The following is a 15,823-nucleotide window of genomic DNA, read 5'->3' as shown; positions in this document are numbered from 1 at the left end:
AGCATCTATGAGTAGGGACTTAACTTGGACTAGAGCATCTATGAGTAGGGACTTAACTTGGATTAGAGCATTTATGAGTAGGGATTTAACTTGGATTAGAGCATCTATGAGTAGGGACTTAACTTGGATTAGAGCATCTATGAGTAGGGACTTAACTTGGACTAGAGCATCTATGAGTAGGGACTTAACTTGGATTAGAGCATCTATGAGTAGGGATTTAACTTGGATTAGAGCATCTATGAGTAGGGATTTAACTTGGATTAGAGCATCTATGAGTAGGGACTTAACTTGGATTAGAGCATCTATGAGTAGGGATTTAACTTGGATTAGAGCATCTATGAGTAGGGACTTAACTTGGACTAGAGCATCTATGAGTAGGGATTTAACTTGGATTAGAGCATCTATGTAAAGTATACACAGGGAGTCAGAAAGCAGGTGTAGAAGGTGAGTTTAATAATAACAAACATGAAGATAATCAAACCAGGAATAGGGTTGTACTAGAGCTGTAATACTAGAGACTTGGACGAGAGCTGTAATACTAGAGACTTGGACTAGAGCTGTAATACTAGAGACTTGTACTAGATCTGTAATACTAGAGACTTGGGTTGAGCTGTAATACTAGAGACTTGGATTAGAGCTGTAATACTAGAGACATGGACGAGAGCTGTAATACTAGAGACTTGGACGAGAGCTGTAATACTAGAGACTTGTACTAGATCTGTAATACTAGAGACTTGTACTAGATCTGTAATACTAGAGACTTGGGTTGAGCTGTAATACTAGAGACTTGGACTAGAGCTGTAATACTAGAGACTTGTACTAGAGCTGTAATACTAGAGACTTGGATTAGAGCTGTAATACTAGAGACATGGGCGAGAGCTGTAATACTAGAGACTTGGACGAGAGCTGTAATACTAGAGACTTGTACTAGATCTGTAATACTAGAGACTTGGTTTGAGCTGTAATACTAGAGACTTGGACTAGAGCTGTAATACTAGAGACTTGTACTAGAGCTGTAATACTAGAGACTTGGACTAGAGCTGTAATACTAGAGACTTGGACTAGAGCTGTAATACTAGAGACTTGGACGAGAGCTGTAATACTAGAGACTTGGACTAGAGCTGTAATACTAGAGACTTGGACTAGAGCTGTAATACTAGAGACTTGGACTAGAGCTGTAATACTAGAGACTTGGACGAGAGCTGTAATATTAGAGACTTGGACGAGAGCTGTAATACTAGAGACTTGTACTAGATCTGTAATACTAGAGACTTGGGTTGAGCTGTAATACTAGAGACTTGGACTAGAGCTGTAATACTAGATACTTGTACTAGATCTGTAATACTAGAGACTTGGGTTGAGCTGTAATACTAGAGACTTGGTGGAGCTGTAATACTAGAGACTTGTACTAGAGCTGTAATTGTAACGTCGTTTGTCTTTTGAATGAAGAGAGTCAGACCGAAATGCAGCTTGTAGGTTACTCATGACTTTAATGAAATATATCGCGGTACATGAAATAACTGAATCTAAATACAAAAACAACAGAACGGAACGTGAAACTAATTACAGCCTATCTGGTGACTACTACACAGAGACAGGTACAAACACCCACAAAATACAACGCGAACTCAGGCTACCTAGATACGGTTCCCAATCAGAAACAACGATAAGCAGCTGACTCCAATTGAGAATCGCCTCAGGCAGCCAAGCCTAACTAGACACACGCCTAATCATACACAATCCCAATTAGTACAAACCCCAATACGAAACACAACATATAAACCCATGTCACACCCTGGCTTACCCAAACATATACCAAAAACACAAAATATAATGACCAAGGCGTGACAGAACCCCCCCCCCTAAGGTGCGGACTCCGGGACGCACCTCAAGAGCATATTGAGGGTCCGGGTGGGCATCTGTCCATGGTGGCGGTTCTGGCTCGGGACGTGGACCCCACTCCATAAATGTCCTAGTTCCTCCCCTTCGCGTCCTGGGATAATCCACCTTCTCCGCCGACCATGGCCTAATAGTCCTCACCCTGATCCCCACATAACTGAGGGGCAGCTCGGGACAGAGGGGCAGCTCGGGACCGAGGGGCAGCTCGGGACCGAGGGGCAGCTCGGGACAGAGGGGCAGCTCAGGACAGAGGGGCAGCTCAGGACAGAAGCAGCCTGGTACTGAGGGGAAGCCCGGTACAGAGGGGAAGCCCGGTACAGAGGGTAAGCCCGGTACTGAGAGGCAGCCCAGTACTGAGAGGAAGCCTAGTACTGAGAGGAAGCTCAGTACTGAGAGGAAGCTCAGGCAGGTAGTAGGCTCCGGTAAATCCTGGCTGGCTGGTGGAACTGGATGATTCAGGTTGTCTGGGCGATCTAGAAGATCTTGGCAGACTGGCACTTCTGGCGGATCCTGGCAGACTGGCACTTCTGGCGGATCCTGGCAGACTGGCGACGCTGGGACGACTGGCGGCGCTGGGCAGACTGGGAGCACTGGGCAGACTGGGAGCACTGGGCAGACTGAGAGCACTGGGCAGACTGGGAGCACTGGCGGCGCTGGGCAGACTGGGAGCACTGGGCAGACTGGGAGCACTGGGCAGACTGGGAGCACTGGGCAGACTGGGAGCACTGACGGCGCTGGGCAGACTGGAGACTCCGGCAGCACAGGAGAGGAGAAAGGCTCTGGCTGTGCTAAACAGGCGGGGCGCACTGGACGCGCTGGGCCGACTGGGAGCACTGGCGGCGCTGGACAGACAGGAGACTCTGGCAGCGCAGGAGAGGAGAAAGGCCCTGGCTGCGCTAAACAGGCGGGAGACTCCAACAGCGCAGGAGAGGAGAAAAGCTCTGGCTGCGCTAAACAGGCGGGAGACTCCGGCAGCGCAGGAGAGGAGAAAAGCTCTGGCTGCGCTGAACAGGCGAGGCGCACTGGAAGCCTGGTGCTTGGTGCTGGAACTGGTGGTACTGGATCTAGGACACACACAGGAAGCCTGGTGCGGGGAGCTGCTACCGGAGGGCTGGTGTGTAGAGGTGGCTCTGGTTAGACCGGACCGTGCAGGCGCACTGGAGCTCTTGAGTACCGAGCCTGCCCAAGCTTATCTGGCTCGATGCCCACTCTAGCCCGGCCAATAGGAAGGGCTGGTATGTGCCGCAGCTGGCTCTGCACCCGCACTGGAAACACTGTGCGCTCCATAGCATAACACGGTGCCTGCCCGGTCTCTCTAGCCCAACAGTGAGCACAGGGAGTATGCGCAGGTCTCCTACCTGGCATAACTATTCTCCCTTCTAGCCCCCCCCAATAAATTTTTTGGGGTGACTTTCCGGTTTCCAACCGCGTCGCCGTGCTGCCTCCTCATACCTGCGCCTCTCCGATTTATCTGCTTCTATTTCCTCTTTGGGAGGGCGATATTCTCCCGGCTGCGCCCAGGGTCCTTTCCGTCTAATTCCTCCTCCCATGTCCAAATCTCCAAATGGTGCAGTCTCTCTGTAATGCAGGTGAGTGAGGACCCAAAAGCGATTTAACAGAAACAGAGTCTTTTAATGTCCAAACAGGGAAAACATAAATCCTCAATCTTTACAGGAGATGTCCAAACAGGGAAAACATAAATCCTCTATCTTTACAGGAGAGTCCTCCTTCTAGTAGTAGAGGAGAATTGCAGGGCTAGCGGCAACAGACTGCAGGTCCCTTCGGGTAGGCGCGGGCCGTAGAGGACAGAGACACCTGCTCACACGCAGCATCTGATGAAGAGGCAGATTACGACAGGACGGAACAAGGGCAAAGCAAACAAGAATCCGACAAGGATAGAAGCAGAAACAGAGAGAGAAATAGAGACTTAATCAGAGGGCAAAAGAGGGGACAGGTGTGAGAGAGTAAACGAGGTCGTTAGGAGAATGAGGAACAGCTGGGAGCAGGAACGGAACGATAGAGAGAGAGAGAGATAGAGAGAGAGAAAGTAACCTAATACGACCAGCAGGGTGAAACGAAGAGAAGAGAAAGCACAGGGACAAGACATAACATGACAGTACCCCCCCACTCACCGAGCGCCTCCTGGCGCACTCGAGGAGGAAACCTGGCGGCAACGGAGCACGTCCCGAGATGGAACCCAACTCCTTTCCTCAGGACCGTACCGAGAAACGATGAAGAGGGAATCATTGTGCTATTATTATTATAAAAATAAGACACGGGTAGAGAACTGTAAGAGTTTGAGCTATCAGGACCAAACAGGCCAGGAGAGTGACAACTTGGGACAGACTGAGACACAGCAAGGGCAGGAGAGATGCGGTGGCTGGGGACAGACTGAGACACAGCAAGGCCAGGAGCAGGACCAGGAGAGATGCGGTGGCTGGGGACAGACTGAGACACAGCAAGGCCAGGAGTAGGGGCAGGAGAGAGGCGGTGGCTGGGGACAGACTTAGACACAGCAAGGCCAGGAGCAGGGGCAGGAAGAGAGTTACCGGACTTAGTCTGCGCGCAGTCCAAACAAGCAGCCACGAAACGACGCGTGTCACGCTCCTGAGTGGGCCACCAAAAACGCTGGCGAATAGAAGCAAGCGTACCCCGAACGCCGGGGTGGCCGGCTAACTTGGCAGAGTGAGCCCACTGAAGAACGGCCAGACGAGTAGGAACGGGAACGAAAAGAAGGTTCCTAGGACAAGCGCGCGGAGACGGAATGTGAGTGAGTGCTTGCTTTACCTGCCTCTCAATTCCCCAGACAGTCAACCCGACAACACGCCCCTCAGGGAGAATCCCCTCGGGGTCGGTGGAGGCTACTGAAGAACTGAAGAGACGGGATAAAGCATCAGGCTTGGTGTTCTTAGAGCCCGGACGATAAGAAATAACGAACTCGAAACGAGCGAAAAACAGCGCCCAACGAGCCTGACGCGCATTAAGTCGTTTGGCAGAAAGGATGTACTCAAGGTTCTTATGGTCAGTCCAAACGACAAAAGGGACGGTCGCCCCCTCCAACCACTGTCGCCATTCGCCTAGGGCTAAGCGGATGGCGAGCAGTTCGCGGTTTCCCACATCATAGTTACGTTCCGACGGCGACAGGCGATGAGAAAAATACGCGCAAGGGTGGACCTTATCGTCAGAATGGGAGCGCTGGGACAGAATGGCTCCCACGCCCACCTCTGACGCGTCAACCTCGACAATGAACTGTCTAGAGACGTCAGGTGTAACAAGGATAGGAGCGGATGTAAAACGCTTCTTGAGGAGATCAAAAGCTCCCTGGGCGGAAATGGACCACTTAAAGCACGCCTTGACAGAAGTAAGGGCTGTGAGAGGAGCTGCCACCTGACCGAAATTACGAATGAAACGACGATAGAAATTCGCGAAACCGAGAAAGCGCTGCAGCTCGACAAGTGACTTAGGAACGGGCCAATCGCTGACAGCTTGGACCTTAGCGGGATCCATCTGAATGCCTTCAGCGGAAATAACAGAACCGAGAAATGTGACGGAGGAGACATGAAAAGCGCACTTCTCAGCCTTCACATAAAGACAATTCTCTAAAAGGCGCTGGAGGACACGTCGAACGTGCTGAACAAGAATCTGGAGTGACGGTGAAAAAATCAGGATATCGTCAAGGTAAACGAAAACAAAGATGTTCAGCATGTCTCTCAGTACATCATTCACTAATGCCTGAAAGACAGCTGGAGCGTTAGCGAGACCGAACGGCAGAACCCGGTATTCAAAGTGCCCTAACGGAGTGTTAAACGCCGTTTTCCACTCGTCCCCCTCCCTGATGCGCACGAGATGGTAAGCGTTACGAAGGTCCAACTTAGTGAAAAACCTGGCTCCCTGCAGGATCTCGAAAGCTGAAGACATAAGGGGAAGCGGATAACGATTCTTAACCGTTATGTCATTCAGCCCTCGATAATCCACGCAGGGACGCAGGGTCCCGTCCTTTTTCTTAAAAAAAAAAAAAAAAAACGCTCCGGCGGGATTTCCAGAGACAGTGAGGGTTAAAGGTAGCGTTTCACGCTGAATCCTGGGGAGAGGACTACCATCCAAGGCGAACATGGCCGTGGGCTCCCCTAACTGTCTGAGAGGAATGTCATGTTCCCGAGCCCAGGCTTCGTCCATAAAACAGCCCTCCGCCCCAGAGTCTATCAAGGCACTGCAGGAAGCTGCCGAACCGGTCCAGCGTAGATGGACCGACAAGGTAGTACAGCATCTTGAAGGAGAGACCTGAGTAGTAGCGCTCACCAGTAGCCCTCCGCTTACTGATGAGCTCTGGCTTTTACTGGACATGAAATGACAAAATGACCAGCGGAACCGCAATAGAGACAGAGGCGGTTGGTGATTCTCCGTTCCCTCTCCTTTGTCGAGATGCGAATACCCCCCAGCTGCATGGGCTCAGCACCTGAGCCAGTGGAGGAAGATGGTAGTGATGCGGAGAGGGGGGAAACGGATAACGCGAACTCTCTTCCACGAGCTCGGTGACGAAGATCTACCCGTCGTTCTATGCAAATAGCGAGTTCAATCAAAGAATCCACGCTGGAAGGAACCTCCCGGGAGAGAATCTCATCCTTTACCTCCGCGTGGAGACCCTCCAGAAAACGAGCGAGCAACGCCGGCTCGTTCCAGTCACTGGAGGCAGCAAGAGTGCAAAACTCTATAGAGTAATCCGTTATGGATCGATTACCTTGACATAGGGAAAACAGGGCCCTGGAAGCTTCTTTCCCAAAAACTGAACAATCAAAAACCCGTATCATCTCCTCCTTAAAGTTCTGATACTGGTTAGTACACTCAGCCCTTGCCTCCCAGATTGCCGTGCCCCACTCACGAGCCCGTCCAGTAAGGAGAGATATGACGTAGGCGATACGAGCTGTACCCCTGGAGTACGTGTTGGGCTGGAGAGAGAACACAATATCACACTGGGTGAGGAACGAGCGGCATTCAGTGGCATCCCCAGAGTAACACGGTGGGTTATTAATTCTGGGCTCTGGAGACTCGGAAGCCCTGGAAGTAGCCGGTGGATCGAGGCGGAGATTGTGAATATGTTTCGAGAGGTCGGAGACTTGGGCGGCCAGGGTCTCAACGGCATGTCGAGCAGCAGACAATTCACTGCAACTGCTCTTCACGATTAACAGGGAGAGTAGGCTCAGGTCTGACTCCTGACTCAGCCACTCTCTCTCTGTGCTTTCCCCCGTTACTTTCGGTTTTCAATCTTATTCAATCTCCCCCTGCTTTATTCAATCTCCCCCTACTTTATTCAATCTCCCCCTACATTATTCAATCTCCCCCTGCTTTATTCAATCTCCCCCTTGCTTTATTCAATCTCCCCCTGCTTTATTCAATCTCCCCCTGCTTTATTCAATCTCCTCCTGCTTTATTCAATCTCCCCAGCTTTATTCAATCTCCCCCTGCTTTATTCAATCTCCCCTGCTTTATTCAATCTCTCCCTGCTTTATTCAATCTCCCCTGCTTTATTCAATCTCCCCTGCTTTATTCAATCTCCCCTGCTTTGTTCAATCTCCCCTGCTTTGTTCAATCTCCCCTGCTTTATTCAATCTCCCTACTTTATTCAATCTCCCCTGCTTTATTCAATCTCCCCTGCTTTATTCAATCTCCCCTGCTTTATTTAATCTCCCCTGCTTTATTCAATCTCTCCCTGCTTTATTCAATCTCCCCCTGCTTTATTCAATCTCCCCCTGCTTTGTTCAATCTCCCCCTGCTTTATTTTGATATTAAACATGGCTGTGTGCCATTACAATAAATGTGTGCTGCTCCACCATTGGATTTTGGAAAGGTACTCACTTTGCATTAGATAATGATTCTATCCCATGTCTGACAAGTTATTTCCACTTCTAATTTACCCTGCTCGCTGCCTGACAGGCTGTTGTACGCATCTCAACAGAGACTATACTGTCCTGGGCCACGTCCCACACGACACCCTATTGCCTATTTAGTGCATTATGATTGACCCGAGCCCTTTCAAAAGTAGTGGACTACATAGGACAAACAGTTGAAGTCTGAAATTTACATACACTTACTTAGGTTGGAGTCATTAAAACTTGTTTTTCAACCACTCCACAAATGTCTTGTTAACAAACTATTGTATTGGCAAGTCTGTTAGGACATCTACTTTGTGCATGACACAAGTAATGTTTTCAACAATTGTTTACAGACAAATTATTTCACTTATATTTCACTGTATCACAATTCAGTGGGTCAGAAGTTTACATACACTAAGTTGACTGTGCCTTTAAACGGCTTGGAAAATTCCAGAAAATGATGTCATGGCTTTAGAAGCTTCTAATTGGCTAATTGACATAATTTGAGTCAATTGGTGGTGTACCTGTGGATGTATTTCAAGGCCTACCTTCAAACTCAGTGACTCTGTGTGACAGCGGTATGACGGCTGTGTGGTCCCATTGTGTTTATACTTGCATACTATTGTTTGTACAATTGAACATGGTACCTTCAGGCATTTGGAAATTGCTCCCGAGGATGAACCAGACTTGTGGAGGTCTACACATTTTCTTCTGAGGTCTTGGCTAATTTCTTTTGATTTTCCCATGGAAGGAGACGCGTTTTTGTCTACTAGAGATGAACGTACTTTGGTGCGAAAAGTTCAACTCAATCACAGAACAACAGTAAAGGACCTTGTGAAGATCCTGAAGGAAACCGGTACAAAAGTATCTATATCCACAGTAAAACAAGTCCTACATAGACATAACCTGAGAGGCCGCTCAGCAAGGAAGAAGCCACTGCTCCAAAACCACCATTAAAAAAAGCCACATTACGGTTTGCAACTGCACATGGAGGCAAAGATCGTACTTTTTGGAGAAATGTCCTTTGGTCTGATGGAACAAAAATATAACTGTTTGGCCATAATGACCATCTTTATGTTGGGAGGAAAAATGGGGAGGCTTGCAAGCCGAAGAATACCATCCCAACTGTGATGCACGGGGGTGGCAGCATCATGTTGTGGGGTGATTTGCTGCAGGAGGGACTGGTGCACTTCATAAAATAAATGGCATCATGAGGTGGGAAAATTATGTAGATATATTGAAGCAACATCACAAGACATCAGTCAGGAAGATAAAGCTTGGTCGTCAATGGGTCTTCCAAATGGACAATGACCCCGAGCTTACTTCCAAAGTTGTGGCAAAATGGCTTAAGGACAACAACGTTAAGGTATTAGAGTGGCCATCACAAAGCCCTGAGGTCAATCCTATAGAAATGTTGTGTGCAGAACTGAAAAAGCGTGTGCGAGCAAGGAGGCCTACACCCCCGACTCAGTTACACCAGTTCTGTCCGGAGGAATGGGCCAAAATTCACCCAACTTTTTGTGGGAAGCTTGTGGAAGGCTACCCGAAATGTTTGATCCCAGTTAAACAACTTAAAGGCAAAGCTACCAAATACTAATTGAGTGTATGTAAACTTCTGACCAACTGAGAATGTGATGTAAGAAATAAAAGCTGTAAATAAATAATTTTCTCTACTATTATTCCGATATTTCACATTCTTAAAATAAAGTGGTGATCCTATCTGACCTAGGACAGGGCATGTTTACTAGGATTAAATCTCAAGATTTGTGAAAAACTGAGTTTCAATGTATTTGGCTGAGGTGTATGTAAAACTCTGACTTCAACTGTACATACATTAGCAAGACGAATTATGTGAACCCTTTGGAAATGACTGGATTTCTGCATAAATTGGTCATAACAATTTATCTGACCTTCATCTAGGTCACAACAATAGACAAACACAGTCTGCTTAAACTAATAACACACTAACAATTATAAATTTTCATGCCTTTTTTTGAACACACTGTGTAAATATTCACAGTGCAGGGTGGGAAAAGCATGTGATCCCTTGGAGTTAATAACTGGTTGACCCTCCTTTGGCAGCAATAACCTCAACCAAACATTTTCTGTAGTTGCGGATCAGACCTGCGCAATGGTCAGGAGGTATTCTGGACCATTACTCTTTACAAAACTGTTTCAAATCAGCAATATTCTTGGGATGTCTGGTGTGAACTGCTCTCTTGAGATCATGCCACAGCATCTCAACCGGTTTGAGGTCAGGATTATGACTTGGCCACTCCAGAAGATGTATTTTCTTCTGTTAAAACCATTCTGTTGTTGATTAACTTCTGTGTTTTGTGTTGTTGTCCAGTTGCATCAGTCAACTTCTGTTGAGCTTCAATTGGCAGACAGATAGCCTGACATTCTCCTGCAAAATGTCTTGATAAACTTGTGAATTCATTTTTCTGTCGATGATAGCAAGCTGTCCAGGCCCTGAGTCAGCAAAGCAGCCCCAAACCATGATGCTCTCTCCACCATACTTTACAGTTAGGATGAGGTTTTGATGTTGGTGTGCTGTGCCTTTTTTTTCTCCACACATAGTCTTGTGTGTTCCTTTCAATCTATTCAACTGTATTTTAAAATGTCCACAGAATATTTTGCCTGTGGCGCTGTAGAACATCCAGGTGCACTTTGGAAAAGTTCAGACTTGCAGCAATGTTTTTTTTGAACAACGGTGGCTTCGTTCCATGGTGTCCTCCCATGAAGACCATTCTTGTTTAGTCTACATATCGTAGACTCATCAACAGAGACGTTCGTATGTTCCAGAGATTTCTGTACGTCTTTAGCTGACATTCTAGGATTCTTCTTAACCTCCTCGAGCATTCTGCGCTGTGCTCTTGCAGTCATATTTGCAAGACCGCCACTCCTATGGAAAGTAGCAACAGTGCTGAACTTTCTCAATTTATAGACAATATGTCTTATGACTGATGAACATCAAGGCTTTTAGAAATACTTTTGTAACCCTTTCCAGCTTTATGCAAGTCAACAATTCTTATTATTAGGTCTTCTGAGATCTCTTTTGTTCAAGGCATGGTTCACATCCGGAAATGCTTCTTGTGAATCAACATCTCCAATCTCGTCTCATTGATTGGACTCCAGGTTAGCTGACTCCTTACTCCAGTTGACTCCAGGAGAAGTCATTAGCCTCGGGATCACATACTTTTTCAACCTACACTGTGAATGTTTAAATGATGTATTCAATATAGACAAGAAAAAATACAATAATTTGTGTGTTATTAGTTTAAGCACACTATGTTTGTATATTGTTGTGACTTAGAAGAAGATCAGATTAAATTTGATGACCAATTTATGCAGAAATCGAGGGAATTACAAAGTGTTCATAAACTTTTTCTTGCCACTTTATGAATACAGTATGAATAGTGTGTAAATAGTATTTTTGTACTCTCTTAGTGTCTTCCCCAAATGTACTTACATTTAACGTACTATCTTATGGTGTTCTTGTTCTGTACTTTATCATGTATTTGTACGTTGTATGTGGACCACAAGAAGTACAGTAGCTGATGGGGATCCTAATAAACTAAACTAAACAGGCCAGCTAACATTTGTTATGGCCGAATACCGACCGGGCACGAAGGGCATGTGCCCATGGGCTTTGACCTGCAGGGGCCCGACATAGATTTGTTTTAGTCACACTCACTCAGATATCATATTAACATGGCATAAGTCATGGCAAAATATGTAGAATTGCAGGAAATTAGCTTTAAAACGACAAAAATGTATCTTTCCCCCCATGTAAAAATGGGTAGAATTGCAGGAAGTTAGCTGTAAAAAAAAAAAATTGTTCTCTGCCCCAAGGCAAAATGAGTAGAATTGCATGAAATGAGTTTTAAAATTGCAAAACTTTCTCTCCGCCACATGTCAAAATGTGTAGAATTGCAGAACTGTCTATCTGTCTTCTGTCTGTCTGTCTTGTCTGTGGCCCTAATGGTTGTGTTATTAGGTTGTGGTTTGTCTGGTTATTGGGGATGTTGTTACACCCTCTTCTCTCAGTGGTAAACAATCTGCCCAGAATCACTGTAGAGAGAACTGATACGTGGGTTCACATAGTATTTGACATCATATAAAATCCTTGAGGCCAAGACAAACCTTTTCACTGTCTTTATACCCAAGGTCCTGGGTAAGGAGCAGTGCAAACCTTTAGAATAGTGGTGTCATGGTGATTTTACTCTGACTTCACTACCCTACAGGTCTATTTAACCCTGTCACCTAAGCAGGCAGGTAGCCTAAGGAAATGTTGCTGTTTCCATGTGCCCTTGAGCAAGACAGTTAACTCTAATTGCTCCTGTAAGTCTCTGTGAATAAGAGCATCTGCTAAATGACTGACATGTAATACGGTCCAATCTCTAGTCTGAAGCCTTTGTTTATGAATTCAGTCATGGTCTTGTTACGTGTCACTATGGACACACATTCATATTTACTGGTTGGTGGGAATCTGGGCCTGAGAGTATTGCAGCAACAGACATAACCATGTTGGATGTGTGTGCTCGTGTATGTGTGTGTGTTAGTGTGTGTGTGCATGCGTGCATGTGTGTGTTGAAGAGTGTTAGCAAATATAACCTTCTGTTTTAATAATATATTTTACACACAGGAGGCTGCTGAGGGGAGAATGGCTCATAATATTGGCTGGAACGGAGCAAATGGAATGTCATCATACACCAGGAAACAATGTGTTTGATGTAGTTGATACCATTCCACTGATTCTGTCATTACCATGAGCTCGTTCTCCCCAATGAAGGTACCGCCAACCTCATGTGAATTTACCATAACACTGCAACATATTTGGAAACTGACAACCAAATCAATTGCCATTTTCTCTGAAATCATGATTACTTTATCAAAATACAATATATTTCAGTTACAATATTTAAAATAGTATGTTTATTGTCAAGCTAAATTGATATTGAGTGCAGTATTTTGACTTGACTTAGATTTTGAAATAAATACCTAAAAATGTATGTAAAAATGTATCTCCTCTCCTCCCCTCCCCATCTCTCCTCTCCTCTCTCTCTCCTCCCCTCCCCATCTCTCATCCCCTCCCCTTCTCTCCTCTCTTCCCAATCTCTCCTCTCCTCCCCATTTTTCCTCTCTCTCCTCCCCATCTCTCCTCTCCTCTCTCTCCTCTCCTCCCCTCCCCATCTCTCCTCTCCTCTATCTCCTCTCCTCCCATCCCCATCTCTCCTCTCTCTCTCCTCCCCATCTCTCCTCTCCTCACTCTCCTCTCCTCCCCTCCCCATCTCTCATCCCCTCCCCATCTCTCCTCTCTTCCCCATCTCTCCTCTCCTCCCCATCTCTCCTCTCCTCCCCATCTCTCCTCTCCTCCCTATCCCTCCTCTCCTCCCTTCCCCATCTCTCCTCCCCTCCCCCGCCATATCTCCCCCCTCACCATCTCTCCTCTCCATCTCTCCTCTCCTCCCCATCTCTCCTCCCCTCCCTATATCTCCTCTCTCTCCTCTCCTCTCTTCACCCTCCCCGTCACTCTTCCCCTCCCCTCCCCATCTCTCCTCTCCTCTCCTCCCCATCTCTCCTCTCCTCCATATCCCTCCTCTCCTTCCCTCCCTATATCTCCTATCTTGCCCTTCCTATCTCTCCTCCCCTCCCCATCTCTCCTCTCCTCCATATCCCTCCTCTCTTCCCCATCTCTACTCCCCTCCCCATCTCTCCTCTCCTCTCCTCCCTATCCCTCCTCTCCTCCCTATCCCTCCTCTCCTTCCCTCCCTATATCTCCTATCTTGCCCTTCCTATCTCTCCTCCCCTCCCCCCCCCATCTCTCCTCTCCTCCCCTCCCCATCTCTCTTCTCCTCTCCTCCCCATCTCTCCTCTCCTCACTCTCCTCTCCTCCCCTCCCCATCTCTCATCCCCTCCCATCTCTCCTCTCCTCCCCATCTCTCCTCTCCTCCCCATCTCTCCTCTCCTCCCTATCCCTCCTCTCCTCCCTTCCCCATCTCTCCTCCCCTCCCCCGCCATATCTCCCCCCTCACCATCTCTCCTCTCCATCTCTCCTCTCCTCCCCATCTCTCCTCCCCTCCCTATATCTCCTCTCTCTCCTCTCCTCTCTTCACCCTCCCCGTCACTCTTCCCCTCCCCTCCCCATCTCTCCTCTCCTCTCCTCCCCATCTCTCCTCTCCTCCATATCCCTCCTCTCCTTCCCTCCCTATATCTCCTATCTTGCCCTTCCTATCTCTCCTCCCCTCCCCATCTCTCCTCTCCTCCATATCCCTCCTCTCCTCCCCATCTCTACTCCCCTCCCCATCTCTCCTCTCCTCCCTATCCCTCCTCTCCTCCCTATCCCTCCTCTCCTCCCTATCCCTCCTCTCCTTCCCTCCCTATATCTCCTATCTTGCCCTTCCTATCTCTCCTCCCCTCCCCTCCCCATCTCTCCTCTCCTCCCCTCCCCATCTCTCTTCTCCTCTCCTCCCTATCCCTCCTCTCCTCCCCATCTCTCCTCCCCTCCCTATATCTCCTATCTTGCCCTTCCTATATCTCCTCCCCTCTCCCTCCCCTCCCCATCTCTCCTCCCCTCTCCCTCCCCCTCTCCTCTTCCCAGATGCGACCATCCTGAGTTATGACGGCAGTAAGTTCATGAAGATCCAGATGCCGGTGGTGATGCAGACGGAGGCTGAAGACGTGTCGCTGCGGTTCCGTTCTCAACGGGCATACGGTGTGCTGATGGCCACAACTTCACGTGACAGCGCAGACACACTGCGCCTGGAGCTGGAGACTGGCCGTGTCCGCCTCACAGTCAACCTAGGTAATGCTGCGCCTCGCGGTATAGCCTCATGCCACAGCAGCTACAACAAAACACAAATGGTGCACCTAGCCTATGGCTCACATGACATAACCACAACAAGCATCCCAAACTGTCCACATACTGTAACGTGAACACATTGCTGAAGGCAAGCTGACATAGGTTTATTGATCATAGTTTTACACAGGTTTGATATAATACTTTCCCACACATCGCACCCTCTTCATCCTGAAACAGACACATTCTCTCTATCTTACATCTACAGTATGCTGAACAAAATGTTAAATGCAACATGCAACAATTTCTAAGATTTGCTGACGTTACAGTTCATATAAGGAAATCAGTCAATTGGAAAAAATAATTTAGGCCCTAATCTATGGATTTCACTTGACTAGGCAGGGATGCAGTGATATGTGGGCCTTGGATGGCATAGGCCCACCCACTTGGCAGCCAGGCCCAGCCAATAAGAATACATTTTTCCCCCAAAAAGTTTTTTTTACAGATATAAATATTCCTGTTGTTTAATCAGCTTCTTGATATGCATTACCTGTTAGATGGATATATTATCTTGGCAAACAGGGAAATGCTCACTAACAGGGATGTAAACAAATTTGTGTCCAAAAGTATATATATTGTTAATGCATATTTCATTTCATGAAACATGGGACCAAGACTTCACATGTCGCGTTTATATTTTTGTTCAGTGTATATTATAGTCACACGCTACCCTGTTAGCTATTGATATGCTGTACATTACCCTGTTAGCTATTGATATATTGTATGTCATGTTGAATAGAAGGGGATGGTATTGAACCCTTCAGTGGCCAGAGTCTGCGGCTCTCCGCTCACTGCCAAATGAGCACGCTGACGTTCTGACCCATCAGGGAATGCTTTCTGTCCTACTCCACCTGTACCCCACCCTACCCTACCCCCAGATCGCTGCCCCACCCTAACCCTTACAGCCAGATCACTGCCCCAAACACATACCCCACTGCCCCCAATATCCAGCCCCAGATATACACATTACTCTATCTAACCCTAATCTCCAGATATAATATTTAATATATAAAAATGTGCAGACACTTTAATCCCGAACCCTGAATCCTATTATAGCCTTGAACCCTACATAATGATACCTTCCTTTCAGTCCCCCTTGGTGCTCTCAATATTTAGGGCTAGTCCCCTCTTCACCCCTTAGTGGACAGAAGACACCAGACCGGTCTGTAAATTTCAACCCTGTCTAACTTTA

The 15,823-nt window shown here is 47.3% G+C and overlaps 1 protein-coding gene across 9 annotated transcripts in view; it reads left to right on the top strand.

Moving 5' to 3' along the window:
* Nucleotides 1-15,823, top strand: part of LOC124038645 (neurexin-1a-like) — an 819,670-nt gene that overhangs the window by 285,670 nt on the left and 518,177 nt on the right. For all 9 annotated transcript variants that reach the window (XM_046354744.1, XM_046354740.1, XM_046354738.1 and 6 more), the window contains one exon: nt 14,374-14,577. In XM_046354744.1, the coding sequence (XP_046210700.1) occupies nt 14,374-14,577 (204 nt within the window). The remainder of the gene's footprint in view (nt 1-14,373; nt 14,578-15,823) is intronic.

The sequence above is a fragment of the Oncorhynchus gorbuscha genome, linkage group LG06, assembly GCF_021184085.1.
Source record: "Oncorhynchus gorbuscha isolate QuinsamMale2020 ecotype Even-year linkage group LG06, OgorEven_v1.0, whole genome shotgun sequence".
NCBI classification, from domain to species: Eukaryota; Metazoa; Chordata; class Actinopteri; order Salmoniformes; family Salmonidae; genus Oncorhynchus; species Oncorhynchus gorbuscha.
This window is presented reverse-complemented; position numbering and strand designations above follow the sequence as displayed.